The sequence below is a fragment of the Microtus pennsylvanicus genome, chromosome 4 (genome assembly GCF_037038515.1).
Source record: "Microtus pennsylvanicus isolate mMicPen1 chromosome 4, mMicPen1.hap1, whole genome shotgun sequence".
Lineage (NCBI taxonomy): Eukaryota > Metazoa > Chordata > Mammalia > Rodentia > Cricetidae > Microtus > Microtus pennsylvanicus.
The window spans coordinates 123,313,536-123,339,264 of record NC_134582.1 but is presented as its reverse complement, the minus strand read 5'-3'; the positions used below and the strand labels follow the sequence as shown (position 1 = coordinate 123,339,264).

The 25,729-nt window shown below is 45.9% G+C and overlaps 1 protein-coding gene across 1 annotated transcript in view; it reads left to right on the top strand.

The window, feature by feature from the left end:
* Itih5 (inter-alpha-trypsin inhibitor heavy chain 5) overlaps positions 1-13,412 on the top strand; it is an 89,501-nt gene extending 76,089 nt beyond the window's left edge. Inside the window, exons 10-14 of the mRNA XM_075970346.1 lie at positions 1,127-1,686; positions 3,077-3,130; positions 5,851-5,967; positions 8,723-9,100; positions 10,759-13,412. Of these exons, the coding sequence (XP_075826461.1) occupies positions 1,127-1,686; positions 3,077-3,130; positions 5,851-5,967; positions 8,723-9,100; positions 10,759-11,087 (1,438 nt within the window). The 3' untranslated portion in view covers positions 11,088-13,412. The remainder of the gene's footprint in view (positions 1-1,126; positions 1,687-3,076; positions 3,131-5,850; positions 5,968-8,722; positions 9,101-10,758) is intronic.
* The last annotated feature ends 12,317 nt before the right edge of the window (positions 13,413-25,729 follow it).

The following is a 25,729-nucleotide window of genomic DNA, read 5'->3' as shown; positions in this document are numbered from 1 at the left end:
CCATCATTTCCTATGATCCTCACAGATTTCTAGAAGATAAGTAGATAAGGTAGAAGTTACGATGCCGTACAGACACCTTTGGCTGTAAAGGCTTACTAAGTGGTTTATTTAACGCTCCTTTGATAGTTGATGCAGCTTAGCCTCTACTCCAGATAGTCATTCTGGGGCCCAGGACTTCATCGCTCTGTGCCTCACTTCCTTAGGAGTTATCATTATCTGCAATGTTGTAATTAAGTCTAAGTCCTTTCTGATTTTTAGTCCCAGCAAGAATAAAAGCCACAAAAGTGAGCACACGCTATCTTCCTGTGTCTTGGAAGATGGACATACAATTCCTAGCTTTTGTTCATGGGCGAAAGTGTGACGTCATGGCCATAACCATCCACAACAGAATCTGGGGATTTTCCTTTGTAGGTAGATGGACATGTGCCTAGTTAGAAAACTACCTTTTAAAAAGGAGAGGATAGACTTAGGGAGACAGCTAGTTGTTGTGAAAGGGATACCGTTAACTTTGCAGCCTACCTACATTCCCCCTACATTGGGGGAAATAGGGCCACATGTCCCAAGATGGTGGTGGAGAGAGACCCCACAGCCTTCACTGTCTAGGCCGTTGAAAAAGGAGTGTCCATCGCGTCATTTCAGGGCCACAGGAAGTGCTAATGGAAACATGCTGTGTCCCTCAGAAGCTCTTAGAGTCAAGACAAGAGTGCCCAAGATTAACCTGCTGCTTCAAGCACCTTTGTAACATGCATTCGAATTCAAGGAACAAATTACGCGGAAACCTTGGAGAAACTTTAGGTGTGTAGAAAGGAAATATAGCAAATGTTTTGAGGAATTTTGAAGTTGTACCCCATGAAGACTATTTCAAGAAACCAAAGGTTGATGTAGGCAATGGGAGATTTTAATTAATTCCAAGGAGGCTGCTGTCCCAGGAAGATTTGTGAAGGAGCGAAGGCTCACTCATTAGAGAGGCTCTAGTGACTGCTATGCCATCTGCTATCAGAATCCTGCGCTAACTGTAGTGCAGGGGACGATCCCGTGCACAGTAGACCCACACCCTCTGCAAGCCTGATTTCCTGCTGGACTGTAGCCCAGGCAGCTCCTGATTCACTCTGTCCTTCCTCTGCAGGTTCTATGACGAGATTCGGACCCCGCTTCTCTCTGACATCCGCATCGATTATCCCCCGGATGTAGTGGAGCATGCCACCAGAACCCTGTTTCCCAACTACTTTAATGGCTCCGAGATCATCATTGCTGGGAAGATGGTAGACAGGAAGTTTGATCAATTCCACGTGGAAGTCACTGCAAGCAACAGTAAGAAATTTGTCATCCTGAAAAAAGACATCCCCGTGGAGTCTCAAAAGCTGGGGAATGACGTCACAGTGACTGCTGGGCCTACCAGTGACAGTGGGAAGGACCCCAACCACATCGAGCGTCTTTGGAGCTACCTCACTGTGAAGGAACTGCTGAGCTCCTGGGTGCAGAGCAGCAGCGAGCAAGAGAAGGAGCAGCTGAGGCAGAAGGCCCAGGCTTTAGCCTTGAATTACCACTTCCTGACCCCCTTCACCTCCATGAAGCTGAAGAAGCCAGGGTTCCACACAGGCGGGCTGGAGGAGAGCCGCGGCATGTCCGCAGCCACAGGCCCTGAGACGGTGGTGCAGAGCCTGCGAGGAGCCGACGTGCAGCCAGGTAGCAAGGCCTCAGGAGTGGCCTGTGTGTGAGTGCAAATTCCTTGTAAGGCCAAGGAAACCTCAGCAGAAGTCTGTTTTCTGTTCGCATCTTGCAGTTCTTATAAACAATGACCATATATGAAGTGCGCACTCACCAGATGCCCTCTCAAATAGCTAAACTCGTCGTAAAGCGTAGCTCAGAAGAGCCGTGAAAAGAATGGCAGGAGGCTGAGAAACGTTACCCACTGACGTCAGCGCCTCAGGCTCAGACAGAAGGACAGTGAGTTCGAGCTCAGCCTGGGCTATGTAGTCAGATTCTGTCTCAACAAAATAGAAACAAATACTATATATGCATTTTTTAAAAAGTGTGGACACTTGCCGTTTGATGTCAGTTGACAGAGTCCTTAGTGACAGGAGGAACTTTAAACAAAGCCAAGGGTTGCAATGTTACTACCGCCAGCATGTGGAAAGCAGCCTGGCTTTTCTTGTATAACGCTTTTTATTGTTCCTGTCAAATGTTCATCTCTTAGAGAGGAGACAGAAGTTAACCAGGCCCTCCCAGAATCCCACAAATGTTGGCTAATAATTTCTCACGTTAAGCTCTGACAAACATTCAATGGCAGAGAGAACATGAAGTTAGGATTCCCGGGCCCTCCCGCGCAGCTGTGAAATCCGGAACACTTGTGGACCTCCCGGCAAGTACAGTTGCTTGCCTAGAAGTAGGGATAATCATAAGTTCCATGAAGGTCCATTGGCAGGACTGACTATTCAGCTCGAGTCCTTTGGCATAGAACGAGTGTTCTAGTACTTTTAGCAGTCTCTCTCTCTCCCCTGGGGCGTGTAGTTCTCGAAATGAATTGAGGATTTTGGGTCCGCATGTGCAAGCTTCTTCCTGTCTCAGATGCAGCTTCTGCTGGCAAAGTTAGTGATTCTTCATTTAGATTTACTTGGTTGAAATGATATTTTGTTTATTTATTTTATTGCATTCATTTATTGCGTGTGTGTGTGTGCTCCTGTGGGATGGTGGTTCATGGAACACAAGGAGAGGTCGGAGGACAACATGAAGGAGTTGGGCTTTTTTTCCCCTCTCTTCTGTAAGTCTCAGGGATTGAACTTAGGTTGTCAGGCTCGGTGTCAACTTGAGTGCCTTTACCTGATGAGTCATCTTGCAGGCCCTAGATTATGTGTAGAACGTCTTTTTAATTCTTTTATTTTTGTCTCATTGTTTGATATAGGGTCTCGCTCTATAGCCCAGGCTAGCCTGGAATTTGTGATCTTTGCCTTTTTTGATTCTTACAGTTATTACAAACATATCTGAAACCTATTACAGGCTTCTCATCTCCAGCTGCTGTTCTCTGTGCCTCTCCACACATCTCTAGCACATAACAACTATTCTGTGTCTCTTTCAGGACCTGCTCTCAAGAAATCATATAGCCCAAGAATTAAAATCACTAAAACATCAGGTAAGATGAGTAAGGAATTTTTGGAATTCTCTGAAGCCAGTAAAAACAGGAGCTCACAGAATGTGTTCCCATAACCCGTTTCATTCAGCAGCATGAGACACATAAACCAGAACCATCACAAGTCATTTTATGAACACCACAGAGATGACCCAAGAGAGGAGATGGAGAGCGGAGGCTTCTTTTGCTCATTGTCGGCTTTAAAGGACCCTGGATTTTAGAGAGCTGAACTATGCATCCAGCCTCTTCTGTCCCAAAGATAAAAATGGTGTTAGAAAAATAAAGATATCTGGCTGTATAGGCAGTTTTTCTTTTTAAATTTTTTTTTGCTGTTTTTGAATCCTTGGCTTTGAAGGGAAGCAGAGACTGAAGACATAGTAAAATTTCTTTTTTGGCAGAATCTTCCAAGTGTATAATATAGTAAGAATCTGGATGGAAGAATGTCTGGGCTTTATTCTCCCAATGGCCAGACGTGCCTGTTCACAAAGCCAGGGACACCACAGTGATTAGCCGTAGGGCTAGAAGCACGAAGAGTCCCATGGAGAGAATGCACTTTCTAAAGCACAGATGTACTGTGGAATCCAGGTCAACCTTCTCTGGGATACTGCCTGTGGCGCTGATTGCTGGACTCCTCCGCACACTGGTGGAACAAGCAACAACTTCCCTTGTACTGGATCAGGGTGGAAATGATGTTTTCAGCGTGGTAGAAATTGCCAGACAAAGTTCAGGCGAGCTATGTCCTACACACCTGTGCCAAAGGCTGCAAGAAATGGTGTCTCCGTTAGATATTTTGTCTCTACCAACAAGGCAGATACTTTGAATTCTCCAACAACACCCCCCGTATGTTCGGGGGGGGGGGTGTACATGTGTGTGGCTGTCAGAGGAAAGCCTCCAGACTCATTTCTTAGGTACCTTCCACCTTTCATATGAGACAGGATCTTCCCTGATTCAGGACTTCCTGTAGGGAGAGTAGTTGATGTCCAGCTTACAGGGATCCGCCTCTCTCACCGTCATCCAGATTAAAAAGCACAAGCTACCACACCTGGCTTTTTACATGCTCTCTAGGGATTGAGCTCAGGCCCCTAGACTTGGGAGGCAACGGCCTGTACTAACTGAGCTCCATCCTCACCTTGTATTTCTTTATGTTCCATTCACGTGGGGCTTGAGGTTCGTCGCAGTGAGAGATATGGGATTCTCTCTGTCTTTTCTGAGAGACAGTCCTGAAGGAAAGGGGGATTCAGCAGTCACGGGGGAGACAGGAATTTCCTTGCAGCTTGAAAAGACTGAACTCCTCCAGACACACAGTTCTAACCCACACCCCCCTGCTTCATGTTCACATATTCACACCGAGCAGAGAGTTATTCCCAATCACATGGTCTTATGTATAAGTCAGAGAGAAACTGAATTTCCTACGAAATAAGAGAAGACTATGGGTCTTGAGTCTCAGGAGGGTCTGCTGAGGAACAGATAACACTGTTTCTAACAGAAGTAGAAACCAAAAGAGACAAAGAATAGGGCTGAGGCTTATACCTTCTGTGTGACCCGAAAGGGAGACTTCTGCCATCATCACTGACTGTGATTTTCACACTCTGCCTGGCATTGCCTTGGGCTCCACTGTGAGTGCCAAGTGTTACAAGCAGCCCACACTATATGGTTAATGAGACTGTGTAGAGGGAGTGTCCAACCTGTTGACATTGTGATATGATGTGCATTCTACAGAATTTACAGAGTCACAGTCTAGAACTAACAAGTGGGCTACCAAAAGGGAAGAAAAATCCATGATGAGGTTGGGGAGATGGCTTAGTTGGGAAGAGCACTTACTGCACAAGTCTAAGGAGCTGAGTTTGAATCCTAGCAGCTGTGTCAAAATCCAGATGTGGCCACACTATACCTGTGATATCCAGTGCCATGGGCACAGAAACAGGAGAATTTGGGTATATGCACTCAAAAACTCCATAATAATTTAAGTAAGTTTAAATTTTGTGTTGGCCTGATTCATACCTATCCTCAGGGTGAGGACTGGATATTCCAGACTTCCTTGGTGAAGGATTATTCCCCATGGCACTCTTGGCATAGACGAGAAAGGATCTCCATTCTTTCATTCTTTTAAGATGTATTTATTCTTATTTTATGAGTTTGAGCGTTCTGCCTACATGTCTGTCTGTGTACTATTAGCATGCCGGGCCCACGGAGACCAGGGGAGGGTGTCTGGTTCCCTGGAACAGGAGTTGTCGGTGGCTGTGAACCTCCGTGTGGGTGCTTGGAACTGGCCTGAATCAATCCTCTGCAAGCCAGCCACTGCTCTGAGCCACTGAGCCATCTCTTCAGCTCTGGTGCGTCATTCCTCACCGAGGCAGTTAAGGGACAAGGGAAATGATAGGCATAGACCCGTGGGAAGTCAGACTCAGCAGCAGTCGGAAATGTGTAAAACATCTCCCTTCTCGTTTCTCATCATCGTACCTCTCAAGGCTTAGCTGTCTCAGATATGATGGAAACACTATTACATCCGAACTCAGGAGACCAGGAGTCAGTCTACCCTCACCATGTACAAGCTGCATAACTTTGGGCCATCCTTACACTTCTGTATATTTTCCTTCTTTAGCACTGAGAATACTATTCTTTCAGCCTTCTGATTATGATTAAAGAAACAATTCATCTGATAACATAAAGTAATATTTATCCAATACACATTTTTTCTTTTCTTTTTCTCTTGCTCCCGGTAGTGGATGGTGATCCCCATTTTGTTGTGGATTTCCCCTTAAGCAAACTCACTGTCTGCTTTAACATTGACGGAGAGCCTGGGGACATCCTACAGTTGGTGTCTGATCACCTGGACTCTGGTAAGTACTACCTTCCCTTATGGTACCTAGGCAAAGCCTGGGGATGGGGCATTTCATTCTCTGTGCTGAAGGTGAATGGCCAATGATAGAAGAAAGACATCCTGGATGCTCAGCATGTACCGATTGGTAAGGGCACTGTACAAAGTTTCTGGACACAGAAGCAAACCCTTACTTTATACCCCAGTGTGGCCTTGGGCCTGCAACTTAGCAGCTGTAGTGACCATCCTGTGAAATGGAGGTTGTAATGTTCTGTCTCATGGGCTACTACATACATGATTGAATCATGGGTAGGAACACTTACGTGCTATAGTAATTTATCACATCTTACTGTCGTTATGTCTGTCCACTCAGAAGCTGTGGTGGTAGGCAGGTCATAGTCCCTGGAGACTTCTGTTGAAAGCCCAAACAGAAAATTCATAGATCATGAATTTATGTGAACAGAGATTTGGCTACCTTAGGCTCTTGAGAGACGAAGTATAAGAAATGAGCATAGGAAGTGCTTTCTGAGCACACTGCAGGTGACTCATTGCTTGGGGACAGCCATGTGGACAGCAATACAGCACAGTACAGTGAGGGCATGTGCCTTCCAGTATTGCTAGGTATTCAGCAGTAAGTGTCCTGGCAAGGCAGGTTATAACCCACAGGTGGCATTTGTGATGGAATTTCATGAAGTTTGCTTCCCCGATCTCCTTTATCAGATGGTTTTCTTGCAGGCTGTCCTCACTTCATTTCAGTGTCTGGGCTGAAACACCCTGAACAAAGTAACCTGGGGAGAAAAGGCTTGTTTTATCTCATAATCCCAGGTTATACTTCATTACTGTGAGGAACGAAAAGAGGCAGGAACTTAAAGAAGCTTGTCATAGTACATCCATAGTCAAGAACAGAAAGCAATGTCTCTGCTCTTATACAGTTCAGGACCCTCTGCCTAGGGCATGGTGCTGCCCACAGTAGACTGGGCCTTCCTTCATCAATCAACTGAAGACAACATCCTGCAGACATGCCTCCCAGGACAACCCAATGTAGACATTCTGTCCTGGAGAGTCTCTTCCCAGCTGATTCCAGGCTGTGTCTGCTTGACAAGGCTCTCTATCACATAGCTCTTTCTAGCCTCAAAGTTAAATCTCTTTTTTCTAGAAAGGCAGCTGGCATTGAGTCAGTGATCTAACCATATCCCTCCATGGAGACACTCCTTCTAAAGAGCTTAATAAGATTTGACTGTGTAACATCCTTTGTGTTTTGAATGCTTTGTCTTCAAATGATGGCAGTGTTTGGGGGAAGCTATAGAACTCAGGAGATAGGGCTTATTTAAAGGAAGAAAGTCACTATTACTATTGTGTCCCTGGGAAGGGACACATGTTTTGCGTGGCTCCTTGCTGTTACGCTATCTGCTTCCTGGTCCCAACCCTCATTGAGATTCTCTGCCACATTGTCCCACTACCATGAAGAGCACTGCCTCACCGTGCCTTTTGTACCATAAAGAACTGAAATACCTCTGAAGCTGTGAACCAAAATAAACCACTTTCATTCCTTAGAAACCATTCTGATTTCACTCAGATGTTTGTCATAGCAGCAAAAGGAGAATTAATTATGTACCAGCCTTTTATTAGTGAAAGTTACTTTTCCTGAAATCAAAGCATACAACATGCATCAAACTCATTTCCAAATACCCCAATTGCAACTGCATCTGTTTACTGTTCAGTGGCACCGCGCTGAGCACTGGGATCCAGCTCCCAGGTCTCACGGAGGCTGGAAAGGTGCAGTTGTACTTGTGATGTAGTAAACAGAGAGGAAGTTGCACTCAAGGGCAGCTAATGGCTTTCACACAAGTCTCCTTCTGTGATACCGCCTCCTTATTCTCTTAGGCTTTATACTCCCCCTACATTTTATAAAACAAGAAACTTCAGATTCAATTGTTAGCTGGCATTTCCAAGGGTGAACTCATATTAGGTAGAAGAAGTCACCTTCTGAATTAAAAAAAAAAGGCATCTGAGCTTTGAATCCTGCTCAGCGACATCAAAGGATCTAAATTATGATTATTGACAGCTTGTAGACACAGTGTCCATCAAAACGACACCAGCAGACACTAGAATGTCACAAGAATGCAAGTGCATGAAGATATTCATCACTTTCTATGACAATTTGACCCAAACCTACATCTCCCTTCATATATTCCTATATTTAAGCATGGAAAGAAGCACATTCATGGCTTTTCTCATTCACTCACTCAGTCACCAACCACTAAGCGGCCCATACGTATAGTTCAGACAATAGTCTTGGTGACAGATAGAAAGATAAGAAAGGTAGAAGGACATTCATTAGATACGGTCAATGGCTTTCTGTATCAATGACAAAATGTGTGACATTAAACTTAAGGGAGAAGGATTTATTCAGGGTCCTGGTTTCAGAGTCCATAACTTTGTTCCATCAATTCTGGGCCCACAGTGAGGCAAAGAATCATGGTAGGAGAAGAACGAGACAGAGGAGCTCACATCATGGCTGACAGGAAGTAGAGAGTCGGAGAAACAATAGGGTGGCACAAGATCCTCCCAACTATTCATCTCCCAAGGACCCTCTTCCCTCCAAGTGACCCCTACCTCATAATTTCCATGACCTCTTAAAACAGAACCATGATTTGAGAGATTGGCCCTTGGCATGTGCCTCTGGAGAGGCAGTTCAAATGCAAACCATAACAGATGTCTTTAGCCAGGACATGGGCATGGCTTTTCTAACCACTCTTCTCTTCTTGGCCTTTGAGGTGTGACTGTGAATGGAGAGCTTATTGGGGCCCCAGCACCTCCAAATGGTCACAAGAAACAGCGCACATACTTCCGCACCATCACTATCCTCATCAACCGGCCAGAGAGATCTTACCTTGAGATCACACCAAACAGGGTCATCATGGATGGCGGAGACAGGCTGGTCCTCCCCTGCAACCAGAGTGTGGTGGTAGGGAGCCGGGGACTGGAGGTGTCGGTGTCTGCCAACGCCAACGTCACTGTCACCATCCAGGGTACCATTGCCTTCGTCATCCTCATTCACCTCTACAAAAAGCCAGCACCCTTCCAGCGAAACCACCTGGGCTTCTATATTGCCAATAGCAAAGGACTTTCCAGCAATTGCCATGGCCTGTTAGGTAGGTGACTGCATATCTCAGTCTGTAATCGGAGGATAGAACTGGGTTTCCTGGAAGGGCATTCATGTGGCCAGTATGAGCTTGATAGAAGATTACAGCGGGAGTGTGGTCCTTTGTTAAGTTATCCTTCAGCATCTTATGAAGATGCTGGATCCAGGATCTCTCAAGAGACTAAACTCTAAGGATGCTCGAAAGTCCTTTGTATAAAACATGCAGCATTTGCATCAAACCTACTAACATTCCTCTCTCCATTTTAAATAACTTCCGGATTACTTACCATACCCAAAGCACTGTGAGTCTCATGCAAGTAATTGCTGGACTGCATTGTTTATGGGATAATGACAGGAAGGAAGTTCACACGTTCACTACCAGTGTATGTTCCCCCATGTATATTAAATCTGCATTGACAAAGATGCCAGAACTTCACATGCAGAAAGCCTGACTTCATATATCCTGGGAAAATTAGGTTACTTTTTTTGGTATGCATGTGTTCATGTATGTGTGGGCTATTTGTGCATATGGGAGTCTGAGGACAAATCTGGGTATCGTTTCTCAGATGCCTTCTACTTTTTGTTTGAGGCAGGGCCTCTCACCAGCCTAGAACTTCCATATAGCTATAGACTAGTTGGCTCGTGGTATTCCAGGGAGTCTCTTGTCTCCGCCCCACACCCAGCCATCTTTGGAATTTACAAACAGATGCCACCATGCCTGTCTTTATGATGCTCTCCAGAGACCAAACTAAGGTCCTGAAGCTTGTGGAGCCAGGACCTTGCTGACTGAGCCATCTCCCCAGCCCTGAAATGTGTATTTCTTGTTTCATGGGTGGGTCTTATACACCAGTTCTCACTGGACTTCCGAGAACTCAAAGAGATGGGAGCAGTCCTCCAAAGAGCTGGTTTCTCGCCATTCTGCAAGAAGAAGCAGATCCAGGGCAGTCCAGCCCTGAGCATGAAAGGCAGATGCCTTTCCCAGGAGTCATCTGTGTTGTTGTGAGCAGCGGGCAGGCCATGCTGGCTGGCCTTCCTCAACGTGCAATCTCACGTGGGCCCTCTGCCCAAAACTAAAAACTGAGTCATTTTCAGAGCTCGGTTTAGAAGGCAGGATTTCCTGGCACTTGAGCTCAGTGTGTTTCATTGTGTTTGGCTGCCAAGCATAAGCACTGTCTCACAGATGCAGATCCACGTTCCCTTGGCCAGAGCAATGCCCTCACTTGACCTGGAAAATTCTGAGACTGAGTGTCAGGGCCGAACTGAGCTGACTGCTTCCACTACTCTACCCCAGTACATAGCAGCGAGGGGATGGTGTGAGGGGGATCTGTTACCAAGGAAAGGAGAGGAAAGACATGGCCCCGTGTCCTACTTAGCAGCTACCATGCTGGCCTCCCAATTTAGCCGAGATTGCGCTAACTCTGGCTCAGCTTTAGCAGCTGGGCAGTTTCCAGAAGGGGCAGACCGCGATGAGGAGAATCTCACTCTCTCCTCCCCACATAGTCTGGTACACAGGCTTCATTACAGCCTGGGTAATAAATGAGTGCTGGGGGAGGGGGGGTGCTAGCCTAGGACAGTGGTCCATGAAAAACCCTCCTGCCCCTGAGACCAACGCTAGGTAGCAGCTGCTGTCTGTATTCAACTTATATCCGTTTTTTCCCCCTCTCTCAGGTCAGTTCCTGAACCAGGATGCCAAACTTATAGAAGCTCCTGCAGTGTCTGGCAAGAATCTCAGTAATCAGCCATTTCCCGCAGAAGGGGTGCCTGAGGCTATCCTAAACGTGAAAGGGCGCCGAGTACCAGTGGTCTGGAAACAAAGGAAGATTTATAATGGGCAAGAGCAGGTAGACTGCTGGTTTGACAGAAACAACGCTGCCAAGCTGATTGACGGGGTGTATAAGGACTACTTGGCCTCTCATCCATTTGACACGGAGAATTCACTGGGCCTGAGAAAGTCCTGGAGAGCTGAGACTGGCAGTCTTCTTGAGGAGAGAGTCTAACAGGGAAGTGACTTTGGGTCTACTCTGGATGCAGCTTGCCTAGTTACCTGCACCTGCCTTAGCTCTTGCTATGAGCCGCACTCTGTAGCCTGCCCCCTGGTGGAGTGGAGGTCCAATGTCTGCTAGAGCAATGAGTCGGGACAGGAAGCCGGAGTGAAAATGCTACATTCTACTTCCCCTTCCTACCTTCCTCACCCCACCTCTAACAGACAACAATGATAGCACCAAGAGGAGAGGAGGTCTAATTAAGTAAAATTGTGTAGCACCTGGATTGACCACATTGTAGTCTACCGTAAAATAACCTTTTCTGAGGGTTGCCGTGGAATTTCGTTTCTCTGAACCAGTGTCCGAGTTTGGGCACCCTGCTTTTTGCCCTATATTTCTGCTTAGGACTCTCTTCAGTTCCCCTTTTCAGATGGTGCTCTCAACTTCTCTCAAGGTCATTTACGTTGAGGTCAGGCCACCAATCTTGCATACCAGTAATCCACATATTGGTTCGCTCTGAACGACTAAGTCTTTTCTTAGCAGAAGATTGCTTTTTTTTTTCTGTTGTGAAATCTTACCTTTAAAAACTAGTTTCTATTGTAAAATTTTGGTTAAAAATAGGAAACTCAATATTCCAGATCCCGATCTCTTCCTGACTGGCTTTCCAGGTCTCTTGACCTGGCTGGTGGGTGCTTTCTATTTATTCTAATAAGCTAAATGCTTTTAATAAATAGGAAAACTCCCTGTGGGTGATTTTTACTGACCTGTCTTGGTGCTGAGGAGCCAGCTAGTTGAAAGATAAATCTTTTGCTCACAGCACTTCAGCTTTTTCTGTAAGTCCAACACTTTGTGGTTTTGCCTTTGGATATCCAGGAATTAGTAAAGTTTGTGAGAACAGTGCTGGCAGCAGAGAGAGACCTAGCGTAGGGTGAGCGGCTCAGCCTACCTGTGGGAAGAATCGACTTTTCATTCTCGGAAAGAAAGTGGATCCATGCCGGCAAGCATGGCTGTCGCTCCATGAACTAGCAACAGAACTGGATACCTGCACAAGACAGGAGCCCTCAATATTCCATCCACAATGGGCCGGGTCATGAGGCCCCACTCCTGCCGAAAGAGCTATGGGCAGTTAGTAATTGCCTGAGAAAGGGGTGTCGTGTTTCTCAGTTGTAATATCTGCTGGTAAGGTGCCCTTGCTCAAGAAAATAACCGCCAGTTTACAACAAGCAACTACCCTAATTGAATACAGTGAATCACATCGACGTAAGAGACAGGAAAATAGGAGGGGACTCATGGGGACAAAGGAAGCCATAAGAGACGATCACAGGAAGTGTCAGAGTAGGATCAGAGCACATTAGGGATATGGCTGAAATTGTGAATGCATACACGAAGTAAAAGAAAATCTAAGAACAATTCCCAGTCTCAGATGGGCACAAGCTAAAAGGCCAGTGTGAGCTTTAGTTGTCGGACTTAGACAGCTCTAAGCCCCCTAAGGAAAAGGTTACAGTCAGGAGGCTTCAAAAGATGAGCAAGTGTAGCTTTATCACGACTCTCCTCCAACAAGCCTGCCCATGGCATCCAAGAGCAAGAAGATGCAGGAGCACCGGGAGCCGCCATCCTTCCACGCCGTACCGTTCTTTGCTGTGCTTGGGCTTCTCAGGGCTGATGTGTGAGTGGCCGGCACTGAAACGGGTGGGCAGGCAGTGATGGAAATGAACAATGGAGGAAGGCAAAGAACGTGCCTGGGGGAAACGGAGCTTTGATGTGGACCGGAATGAAGGGCTCTGGGCTATCCCCACAGAAAGTTTCTCCCATCAGGCACCGCGCCAAGGCGACCTCTGCAGTGAAACAGGAAGGCTGCTTGGCACTTACAGAGAAATTCGCATCAAGAAAATTGTTCTCCTTCCTGTGGGAAGCATTTGGGGAGCACAATGGCATCCACATGTTCCTGTCGGACCCCACAGCAGCCGCAAGAGCCAGCTAGGGCTGCGTGAGTCTCTTTCTTTCTGGTCCTTGAACCCACCAGGCCACAGCGGGTCAGCTGTGCTATTTATCTAACTCGCTGCGTTCCCAGGCTCATCTGTCCGTTTTTAAGCCAGGAGTGCAAAGATGAGCAACCCGTGTGGCTGCCAGATGTTTCCATCTTTTCAGGCTTAGAGAGAGAGAGGATCTCAGGGACCAATGCTGGTCCCATTGCATGTTCCAGGGACTTTCTTATTACATAAATCCCAGCTGGAAAGACAGCTCTGGAGCCAGGGGTAGGCGGTGTGGGTAGGGGTGGGAGAAGCAGCCTGGGAGGGGCAGCCCACCAGCCCACTGGGTTGAACTCAGAGAGATGATAGGGTGTGTTGTTCTTGATGTTGGCTTCACCGCTGACAGAAGGATATCATTAGCCAAGAGCAGTTTCTACGCGCACAGGAGATGCCAGGGAGACGCCCACCACTCACTGCCCATCGCTCCTTCTCCTTTCTAGCAAAGAAATCAAATTAAAAGGTGACGGATTTCACTTAGAAGTTACTTTTTAAAAAAACTTTAGACAGATATTTCACAACAGTTCTCTCTCTCTCTCTCTCTCTCTCTCTCTCTCTCTCTCCCTCTCTCTTTCTCTCTCTCTCCCTCTCTCCCCGGAAAGCATTTACTACTCAATGATCTAATTTATCTGATAAAGCTAGAAAGCCCTGTCTGGGCACCCCAAACCACACAACAGGAGAGTTTTCATTTGACTGGGCGTGAGTGCTGTGGATAGAAAACTCAAGTGACAGCAAAGGAGAGGACGGTGCTTCCAAAGGGGAACCCGAGGCAGCTGAGCTACTTTCTTCAAGCTATATAAGACATAAAACAGGGGTGGAGCTGAACCGCCGAATTCACATGCTAGATTTGATTTTTTTTTTTGTTTGGTCAACCATTTATTTTCCTTGAGTGTTTTGTAAAAGCTAGAGTGGGAGGTTACTAAATAAGCAATTGACTGGGCTGGAGGAAAATCTTGAAGTTAAATGAGATAAATCAAGCAGTTACTACAGTAGCTAGCGCTAATGAACTGAATTGTTGGTTAAAGTCAGGCTCTGGCTTCCAGCCACCACCCCCTCCTTTTTTTAAATGAAGAAAGGCATAGAAATGGGTCATGTTGAAGAGTCGTCTCATTAAAATTTCATATGAAATGATCTGAATGCCCCTATCCACCCATCCCATGGAAGCTGAGGATGCTTGGCAGGGTGAAGCATCGTGACATCCCTTGTGAGAGCCCAGAAGTCACCGTGATGATGCAAGAAGCTGGGAATGGGGACAACAGCTCATGGTTCTTATCAGGAGTCAGAGTCAATATTTACCTAGCTCCCAAGAGGCAGAGGCAGGTAGAACTATGAGTTTGAGGCCAGCAAAGTCTACATAGTGAGTTATAGGATAGCCACAGAGAGGGCTATGTTGAGAACCTGTCTCAAAAAATCACTGCATACATGAGTGTGTGTGTGTGTGTGTGTGTGTGCGCGCGCGCGCGCACATGTGTGCGTGTGTGTTATAAGCTGAACTGTGTGTCCTCACAGATAGATCAGAGCAGGGTTCTTTGGATGAATGAATGCTGTGGAATGAAAGCATCTTTCCCAAATCCACACGCTTAAGTGTACATCCCCACTGCAATGGTCCCTGCAGGTGGAATATTTCAGCAGGAATCAGATCCCAGGAATAAAGGCCTTGTGAAGTGGCTTAGAGTGTTGGCGAGCAGAGACATATCACAAGAGGGCCTGGTGGGAGAGAGAGAGGGGGGGGATGACATAAATACAGTACTTACATATGAAATTCACACACAAAAAAATCATTGTTAAAAATAAGCAAGGGACTCAGTTGGTCAAGTGTTCACCTTGCAAGCAGAAGAAACCAAGTTCAGTCACCAGAACTCAAAAGACGTCAGGCTTGGGGGGTGCACACCCTTGATCGCATACTGAGGTGCGTGGATCCCTCAGGCTTGCTGGTCAGCCAATCTAGTGGACTTGGTGAATCCCATGCCAGTGAGAGATCTGTTCTAAAAGAGAGAGGAAAAAAAAACGGCATCTGCAAAATGTAAACCAAGGTTATCTCCTGCCCTCCACCTGTGCACGCACACTAGGACACATATGTGCATCTACACATATGAATACACACACAGAAGACATGAAGGCATGAAGCTTCTTCTCTTCATTATGTAAAAATATAACACAAAGGTGTCCGTGAGGAAGCCAGGAACCACAGCAGACACCAGATCAGTGCCTTGATTCGTATCTTTTCAGTCTCCAGACCTGTAAGCAACAAATACTTTTGTTTTAACCACCCGATTTATAGTATTCTTCATATAACAACCCAGGCTTGCTGAAACAATAAAGCATCAAAAGTACAAGTTTTCACCTCTATTTGGGCTACGCGGAATGTAAAAGCCATGCTGCTCTTAAGATCAGAAAGACTCCTGGAAGCATAAGGACATGATCCAGCTAAAATAAACAGCAATTACAATAACACAGCTAACCAAATACTTAGAGATGCAATGTTAAATATTTGTTTTAGCCTGTTTTAAATAAGTAAGGTACAGATTGTCCACATCTCAAGGGGCTTTGTTTCTTAAGAGCTTGTAAGAAAATGATGTCTAAAAGCAAACAGCGTAGTATGTTTATTTTTTTTAAGGGAAAACGCAACCAGGGCTACTGAGAATAAAACTTGATAATTCTAACCGCACTGCTTGTCTGTAGAAAGTTCTCAACTACAGTCCTGAACATAAGTATTCTCATGTCAGTGATGGACCGTATATGTGACAGTGGTCCTGTAAGATTATAAGAGAGATGAAAATTCTATTGCCCAGTATTGCTACTGTATTTTTAATGTCTAGATGTATTCATATGCACAGATATTTACCATTGTGTTTTAGTTGTTTAAAGGATTCATACTCATAGTCGCAGCTATTCATGTTTGTATTTCAGAAGCAATAAGATATGCCATGTAGCATTGGTGAATAATAAACAATGCCATCTAGGCGTGGATGTGTACATTATGTGATGTTAACACAAGAATGGTGGCCTTTCAACGCATTTCTCAGGATGCAGCTCATCACTAAGTGGCCTGCAATTGTATATGCAATGCATCAATCGAGACATTGGAAGAGTAATGTAGAGGTCAGAAAATTTCCAGAAGCTATCCCTGTGATCTTTTATTTTTATTCATGTACATGTGTGCCCCTGTGTGTATGCACAAGTGTATGTTTGCCTATGCCAGCAGAGACCAGAAGAGAGATCCTGTGGAGCTGGCGTCCAGAAAGTTGTGAACAGATCAGTGTGGGTGTTTGGGGGATTGATCCTGGGTCTTCTGGAAGAGCAGCAAGTTCCCTTAATGACTGACTCTCTTTTCCAATCCTCCCTGTGTTCATGTAAATCTGCCAAATACACAAGAGGGACCAGCTCCTCGGACATGCTGGACTTTCATCCCTTTCTTATTGAGCCAGACAATCACGCACACTTTCCCCATCATCTTGCTTGGTGCTTCTTCCAAGCAAGTAATTTCTCTCCATGGACACTGTTGTGGTTTGAATATGAAAGTCCCTGTCATGCACTAGCTCATGTGTTTGAACACCTGGTCTCCAGATGCTTCTGCTGTTTCGGATGGTTCTAGAATCTTTAGGAGCTGGATGTTGCTGGCATAAGTATATCCTTGGAGGCAGACTTTCAGGTTTCAGAGCTCAGCCCCTCTTGCTGTTTCTTTGTGCTTCCTGGGTTTGACTGGGTGTGATCATCCAACTCTGTTCTTGCCGCCATGCTTTGCCTGCTGTCTTTGTCATGTCTTCCCCACCAGCATGGATTCAATCCCCCAGGAACTGCAAACCAAAATAAACGGTTCTCCTCCCAGCATATTCCGTTCAGGGTATGTCCAATTTTTGGTTCTGACACTGTTGCCTCCAGGTCTGAGTAGTCCAGCCCAATTTAGTTTATATTTCATCGAAATAAATTAAATTCTGAATAAATCAACACCAAATTACTAGAGTGACATCACCCATCGGCTGTGTCAAAGAGAAAACAACTGGCTGATATCAAGTTGACTTCTCTGGACTTCAGCTCCTTCAGCTATAAAATGAAGGACCTGAGTTTGATAAGCTCTGAGATCTTCTGATCCTTATCTTAAGAAAAAAGACATTATTGGTGTGCATGTGTGTGCACGTGTATATACATGCACGTGTGTGTGTGTATGTGTGTACTATGATATCCTCATTTGGTTTTTTTCTACTACTGTGATGAACTTAGCATGACCTAAGACAAGTTGAGGAAGAAAGGCTTTATCTCATCTTGCAGATGACACTAAATATTGCAAGAAAGACAGGGCAGAAACCCAAGCAGGAACCAGGCGGCGGGAACTGAAGTTGAAGCCACAGACAAATATCCCTTACTGGTTCGCTTGCAGTAGCTTGCTCACCTTGATTTTGAATACAGCCGAGGACCACCTGCCCAGTGGGTTCCACCCACACTGGACTGGGCCCTCCTACCGCATCAAGAAAATCCCTCCCCCAATTTGCTTACAGGCAAATCTAATGGAGGCAATCTTTAAATTGGGGTTTCTCTCTTCCCAGGTGACTCTCCTTTGTGTCAAGCCACCAAACAAATGAACAACAAACAAACAATGAATAAAAACCTAACCCAAACCACAGTGTGCACAGAGAGGTCAGAGAAACGCTTTCTTGAGTTAATTCTCTCCTTCGCTTTGTTTCCAAGGCAGGGTCTCTGTTTCTGGCTGTGTACTCCAGGCTAGTCGACTATAGAACTTGAGGCAGATTCTCCTGTTTCACTTGCTGTCTCACAGTAGGAGTGCTGGGATTACAGATGTGGGCCAATGCCTTTGGCTTTCTTACACGTGTTCTGGGGACCAAACACATCCTAGTTATCTCCCTGGCCCGGCTTTTGCTTTAGGTTTCCTTCCCCTGACTCTTTCTCCTTTCTGTCCTGAGCGTTTAACTCAGGGTGCTGCATGCGCTAGGCACGTACTTTATGGCTGAGGCCACCACCTGCCTTCAAATGAAGCAAGCAGCTTCCCGACCTGCTTCGTGGTAAGTAGTTCAGTCTCGTTCAGTGGCCCTGATACATTTGAGATTCATTATGCCAGGCTCAGGGAAACACTAGAGAACCACAGTCCCTCCTGAGCAGAATTTTCAGCTCGGAGCACAGGACGTGCATGGAAAGCAAAAGCTGAAAGACAACATGAGCAATACCAGATGACAACGTTGCTGAGGGCTGAGCACAGAGAAGTTAGGAGAACAGGGCCAGAGAAATGGCCCAAGGAATGGAGAATTAGGTCGCAAGGGAGAGTCGCATATACTGACACGCTAGATTAAGATAGGCTCTCCAAGATGCTAGACAATCAAGGGCATCGCCTGCACAAACCAACCTCCTTACTCCATTCAGTTCGAAGTGTAGCTGTTTGGCGGCTTCCATGAAGCCACAATAGCGGGCATAGAATGGAATCTGACCCTGCACCTGATGAATCACAGTCTGTGGCCACATCACACCGTCTCCTGCTCCTGGGATTGGGAGAACACACAACTCCTCGGAAGGTTGGCTCTGACAACAGGGCTCCTGCTAATGCATGTGAAAACGGCAACTACCCAAAATCCTTTAGTGCATCGGTCTTAAGGACTCCTGTTTTCTCAGTAGCGGTCTACAGGAACCCTGCTTTGGCTTTGCCAGGAAACTGAGAAAGAAGTTCCTTTGTTTGCACTATCCTGATTTCCTTAGCCCCAACCACCCTCATTTCCAGCGTGGCTGTCCACCTTCCTTCAGTCCCCTCCTTATGAGGCGTTATCTTTGTTACTTTAAAAGGTTTTTTCAGTTTCTCCCTCTGACTCTTGCTCCCTACTTAGGCACGGGGCCCCTGACTTCAAACACAGGTGGATCATCTCTCATTTGCCTAGAAGTCTCAGACTTCAGATGGATCTCATATTAGGGCTCAGATTTTCCAGCCAAGGATCCATGCACCTACCATGACAGTTTTGTTCCGGACCGAGACTCTTGTTCCTGTCACTTTTGTCCTTCCTTTTACTTCTGCATCACAGTTGTTCTGGGGGCTGCATTTGAACCCTCCTCTTTTCCCACCTCCTAACCCATTGTTTACAGCTCAGATTCAAGCTTCTGTCCTCATGTTCATGGAACCAAATCCCTGATAGCATGTCCAACTCCAGCTGTGGGTGTAACTAGCCCCATTAGCAGGATTTGGGATCTCCCTTTTCTTTGGTTCTTGGTGTCTTATTTTTTACCAGTATCTCTTACACCTTTCCTTGTCTCCTTTAATGAATTTCTTTCCTCTTCCTGACTGCGCTTGCCCGGGCTCCTCCTGGGCCTCTTACCCACACCCCTCAGTGATCTGATCCACTGTCTCTGCACAGTTGGCTCCTGAATTTGTGTACTTCAGATATCACTTCCCAGTAGTTGCTGTCCTTTTCTTAAACTCAGGAACTGAAGCAAACTTTCCTTCTTCAAAGTGTTCGTAATTTAGTGAGACCTTGGATCTGGGAATCTGAGTCGAAAGGAAGGAAAAATCCCAGCGTTATCCTTTGCTATTTTTGATATTACAATAAAGGTAACTATGCATATTTATGATCGGGTGTATTTCATAGGGAGCTGAATTCTCAGCTAATTGTATTATCTTATTTTTTAATTTTTAGCATTTTTATCTTTTAATTAGTTTTCAGGTATCAGATTTCTTTAAGGCTTCTTCATACAGCGTTAGTTTTGACTGACTCTCCCTCCTCCTGTTCCTCTTCCTAATCATTTTATTTTCTCCAGACAACAGCTGTGTTTGTCTGAGAGAAGACCCAGTATTCCGACAGCGTACTGGGAATTTCTGGTTATATAAGGTGAAAATGTCACTCAAAGTTTATTGACATGGCTACAAAATAACTTCATTGAACCATGAGTGTAAACTTCATTTTGAAAACATTTTAATATGATTTTAAAATTTTTTTTCAAACTTACAAAAGCGGTGCAGAAAATACAGTATTCAAAATAGCTTAGTATAAATCAATGGTTCTCAACCTTCCTAGTGCTGTGACCCTTTGATGCAGTTCCTCAAGCTGTAGGGACACCTGACCATAAAATTATGCCATTGCTACTTAATAACTGTAATTTTGCTACTGCTATAAATTGTAATTTAAATATATGTTATACAGGACATCTGATATATGATGGCCCACAGGTTGAGAACCACTGGTGCAAATGAAGGCCTGAATGATAGACACATACTTGTTCATCCTATTAAGTTCCTGTCTGCCCTTGTTCCCACGATCTTTCAGGCATGAAGCTAAGATGAGCTCAGAAAATGTTAAAAATAAATAAATAAATGCTCAAACAATGAAGTCCAGCTTCTATGCTTTAGGTTCATATGGAAAGCCACAAGAGAAGCAAACCTCTCCACAGAGAGGCAAAAACAGTTCAAGACTCAATTCAAAAGTGAAGCGTCATGTTAGGGAGGTGGCTTAGTTGGTAAGTGTTGGGCCAGGAAGTGTGAGGATCTGGATTTGCTGCCCAGAATAGACTTCCGGGTGAGCAAGCACTGAATGAAGATGAGAGACTTGGTTTCCAAGGTGGAGAGTGATGAGAAAGACATCCTGGGTTGACCTCCGACCTCTCTACACGTGTGCACACAGAATCAACATATGCACACACTTATGAAGTGAATTTTTATTAAAAAAAACTTAAAGCTTGTGCATGTTCTAGAAGCTGAATGTTCTAGAATTTGTAAGCAATCACTTTTCCTTTGAATTCTACATCTGCCTGGTTGGGACACTGTAGTATTCCTCCCTGAGAGCCTGTGGTGCTGAAGGAAACACGGAAGGAAAGCTTGAACACCATTCAGTGACACTAGCATTCTGTTGTGTTCGAGCAGTTTTCCGCCACAAGAAGCGCCTCGGAACAGTCCTTCCTCATCATTTATTCAGGGGGATGTTTGGAGCACTCAGTGAGTGGAGGGTGTACGCTGATCTTCCTTTGCAGCCCAGAGAAGAACTTAATTAGTTAGGGTAACAGGCAGCAGTCTAATTTACAGAGCATCAAAGAAATAGGGGGCTAAATAAGAATTTAAAGTGGAGAGATTATTTATAGCCTTAGGCAAAGAAGAACTGCCAATTCATCTATCACAGTGCTTCTCAACCTCGCTAATGCTGCAACCTGTTAATACAGTCCCTCATGGTGTCGGTGTTGTGACCCCAAACCATAAAGTTATTTAGTTGCTACTTTGTAACTGTAATTTTGCTACTGTTACAAATTGCAATGTAAATATTTTTGGAGATGGAAGTTTGTCAAAGGGGTCGAGATCCACAGATTGAGAACATCTGATCTAGATCTTCCTGAACTGGTTTAGAAGGGACAATGCCCAGGGATGTTACAGATTCTTCATGGAATGCCAAGGAAAAGGGAAACAAATTGCTTAAAAGAGGCAAAACTGCAGAGAATGTGAAGAAGCGCCCTCACCTCAGACCCAGATCCCTTGCTGGGGCCAGCCTGGCTGCAGTGAGCATCCTCTTTTCGGGGGGCCAATCATGGGGCCAATCACAACAAACCAAGAGATTCTCTGTGGCTTCCGTGGGTCCTGGAGCCTAGAGCAAGTTGCCTCCAGTGCTTTTCACACCCATCACAGGGCTAGGAGAGTGAGGGAGGTGTGGTAGGTGTGTGTTCTTGTGTGCTGAGCCAGCAACCGCTCTGCTGCTCTTGGGTTTGCCATGAGTTAGTAAATATCATGAAGAGTCGTTAGAAAGGATGGCCAGTGGTTTCCAAGTTGCTGTTGAATGAAGGAGGAAGCAACCGGAAAAGAGGGAACACTGTGGAACCTGGGTAGAGAAGCCTCATCAAGGCAGCTAGACCTTTCTGCTGGCCCCATGGTTAAGTGGCACTCTCTCAACTTAATTCCTCAGGTCCCAGGAGACCTGGGTACCACAGACTTGCTGGAAGCTCCTTGCTCTCAGTTTCCCACAGACACGCCATCCGAGACATGAGGATTTTGGAAGAAAAGCATTGCGAGGTGGAAGGACATGGAAACACACGGAGGAGCTGGGAAGGAGGCCACAGAGAGCAAGCCAAGTGCTAGCTATGCAGAAATAGGCAGACAGGCTCATATGCATATTGAGAGGCCTTTGAAATGTCACTTGTCATCCTGAGAGAAGCTTAAACAATGCCACTATTGACATGATTAATGAGAGCACTGGGAGCACCTGGCAGAGAGGGCAGCAGCCTGAGAAGTAGAAGCAGGAGGAACTTCTTTTCTTGTCAGCCATTCAGCTATGCCGTGGGACATGCTGTGCCCTAGTTTTTATGGAAGAGATAAGCAAGTCCCTGGTAGTCTTTCAGTAAGAGAAGGCGGTGCATGTGTACTTGAGATGGGGTCGGATGCTCGTGAGTTACGTTTCCAGTGTCTGGAAAGGCAGGAATGAGGAAGAGCAAGGCATGGCCTGGATAGAGGTGGGCGGTCCTTGGACTTCCCACAGGTCAGGGAACCCTGATTGCTCTTCGAGCAGATGAGGGAGGGTGACTTGATCGGGGGAGGGGGAGGGAAATGGGAGGCGGTTGCGGGGAGGAGGCAGAAATCCTTAATAAATAAATAAATTTAAAAAAATAAAAAAAATAAAAAAAAATAAAATAAAAAATAAAAAAAAAGAGTGTCATGGACCAAGTGTGGTGGTGCACACCTTTAACCCCAGAACTTGGGAGGCAGAGACAGGAGGATCTTTGTGAGTTTGAGGTCAAACTGGGCTATTTAGCAAGTTTCAGGACAGCCAGGACTGCATAGAGAGATCTTGTCTCAAAAAAAACCAATATATGTGTGTGTGTGTACATGTATCTATGATATATGGTGTGTATACACACACACGTGTACCCCATATACATTCATGCACACCCCACAACAAGCACTCAAAGGGCAGGAAGGAGGTGGGATGATGATGTCATGTTCAGCCACCTTTGTGTTCTGGGCAGTTGTCTCAGTATCTGATGAACTCTGAAGTCTAGAGGGCAAGGACTTCAGTCAGTTAAGTCCCCGCCTTGTTAGCCTGAGTGCCTTGTTTTGCTCCTCCAGAAAGCATGTTAAATAATAAAAAGCTTGTTAGGGCAACGTGTGTTGGGGTATGAAGTCTAGAGATTTGAGAGATACACAATAGCAAGTTGGCCAGATAAAGGACTTTCAAGAGCATTCTGTTAAAGTGATCTGTAGCAGCGGGTTCTTTGCTGCCGTAGTCTGAGGACAACCAGACTTAACTCTCAGCCTTGCCTCCGTGTCCTATTTTAGGACTAATCCATCCAGCGTAGGTCCTCAGACAACCTCACCACTGCCTTCACCCCCCCCCCCACTGTTCCCCCCCACATACCTCTTTGGTTACTTGCCTCCAGGGCAGTTCAGCATTTAGATGGCCTCAGTTCCAAAGGTCTCCCTGTGAGGTCAGGGGAGGCAAGCTTACTCTTTCTAGGTCATAGGGTCAAGGTTCAAGCCAAACCTAGTGACCCACTGACGACCACACAGCCAGTGCAAAGAAGAGCTGAGTTATCAGCTTCTCACCCTGTGAGGTTAATCCTTCCCAGAGGCAAATGCCTCGGTGCCTCTCTCTGGCTGGAGTCTACTAGGATTACAGTTGAGTGAGCTGGGGGAGGAGGGAGAAAAAAACTCAGCAGGTTAAGTAGAGCCAATTCCTATCCCAGGTAGATCCCAGGCTACTGTGGCTCCTAGCTCTCTGGTAAAGAACGGAGTTTATTATGTAGGGAGGCCTGGGAGGTGTTAAGCAGAGAAAAGGGGTTGAAATTGAAGTCAAGGGGATGCTGGCAGCCTGGCGCCTGCTCTTCGGCAGGCTGATGAACTCTGATAAACCCAGAAACACTTCACTGCCCCCTCCCAGTACAGTCAGAAACTTTAGCACCCTGGAGACACACTGCCCCCCCCCCCATACAGTCAGAAACTTTAGCACCCTGGAGACAGGAGAGGGCAATTGAGGAGTGGTAAGCAGAGACGTGGTGGGTGGGGGAACATTTGCCAGAAGGCAGCTTTGCTCAGCCCAGCCCACCAGGCTCTAATGACATAATGAGGTCTGCCCAGAAAGCGCAGAGCCTGGAGTTAAGACCTATGTCTGAGATGCTGCAGACCTTGCCATTCGTGGCCGTGATTGGAGCCATTTAGAGATGGTTCTGCCTGCCAAACTCACCTATGCTAACTAGAGAGTACCTCCCTGTAGGAGGCCAGTCAGAATGTCCCACTTCCCCTGGCCTGGTCTGGCTGTGACAGCAGCCATCTCTGTCAGGGGAACTCAGACCTAAGTGACTAATCTCAGTCCTGGGAGCCCACGCTAACAATGTGAATGTGCTTAATGTCCCTGAATTGCATGGTAAGTGACAGCTACCATGTATCCGTACATGTAGACATCCGTCCTTAGCAGAGTCACTGTAATAACTAAGAGGTGGGAGACAAAGTCCACCGACCAGAGATAAGCTAAGTGTGGGGTATACATGCAGCCTTAGAAAGGAAGGGTGTTCTGAGGACTTAAAACATGGATGAACCCTGAGGACATTGTGCTAAAACAGAAAGGAGCCAGCAAGAGAAAGACAAATCCTGACTGAGTTCATGATAGGAAAGGTTCTTTGGGGAGTGACAGAGATAGAGAATAAAGTTGTGTCTGCTAGGGATTGGGAGAGGGGATGGGAGCTGTTGTTTCATGGATGCAGCTTCAGTTTTACATGATGAAGACAGTCTAGAAATCCGCCTCATGACAAGGATGATGCACTTCCCCTTCCCTCCTCTCCGCTCCCCTCCCTTCTTTTTCCTCCCTTCCCTTCTTCCCTTCTCTGAAAGCTAGTAAAGTTCCAAGTCCACATGGATAGTGAAATGAGACCCACCGCGGTTCCGACTTTCAACGCTGCTCCTAGGGTTAGGCTGCAAACACCCCCCCCCCCCCGCAGGCTTTCCGTTCTAATATTTCAGTGTCTAACTCGGCGTCGCTCTCTTCCCACGTGTAGCGGCCAGGCGATAATGAACGTGAGAAGCTGCTTTGTTCCTGTTGGGAAGACACCGCAGCAAGGCTGCTGACCTCAGAGCACGGGCTGAAACAGGCACCTGAGAAGTGGAATCGGAGAATGGGTTTGAGCTGTGGCTCTGCTTCCATTACAAGGCAGCCTGATAGACAGTCTTCCGTTTTCAATGACAGACAAAGCGGAGTTTGTACGCGCGAAGGCTGAACAATACATATTCATTGTTTAGGAAAGAATAATGCCTTGGAAAATACATATGATTGCAAAGACTTTGTTTCTTTTTGGATGTAATTTTTTTTTATCTCGTTTAGGTACTTTTGTGGGGAGGGAGGAGAAAAAGCTTTCAATAAAGATCTGTTTTCAGAATATCCATAAGAAACAAAACACCTGGCCTGAGTGGGAATAAGTATACCCAATAAGCAGTTATAAAAGTGGCAAGAAGTGAGATTCAGGCCTGGAGATAAAACACAGTGACTTGCAGATCCCTGGGTTCTCTTCCTAATGTTAAACAAACAAGCAAGCAAAAGGAGGTAAGATACCGGACATTTAACCTAAATTGTGAAACAAAGGTTTGGGTCATAAAAGACCAATATAACTGGATTTTCTGTTTATCAAAATAAACTGGAGCCTGCCCTCATGACGCACACAAAAGACAAAGAAATTGTG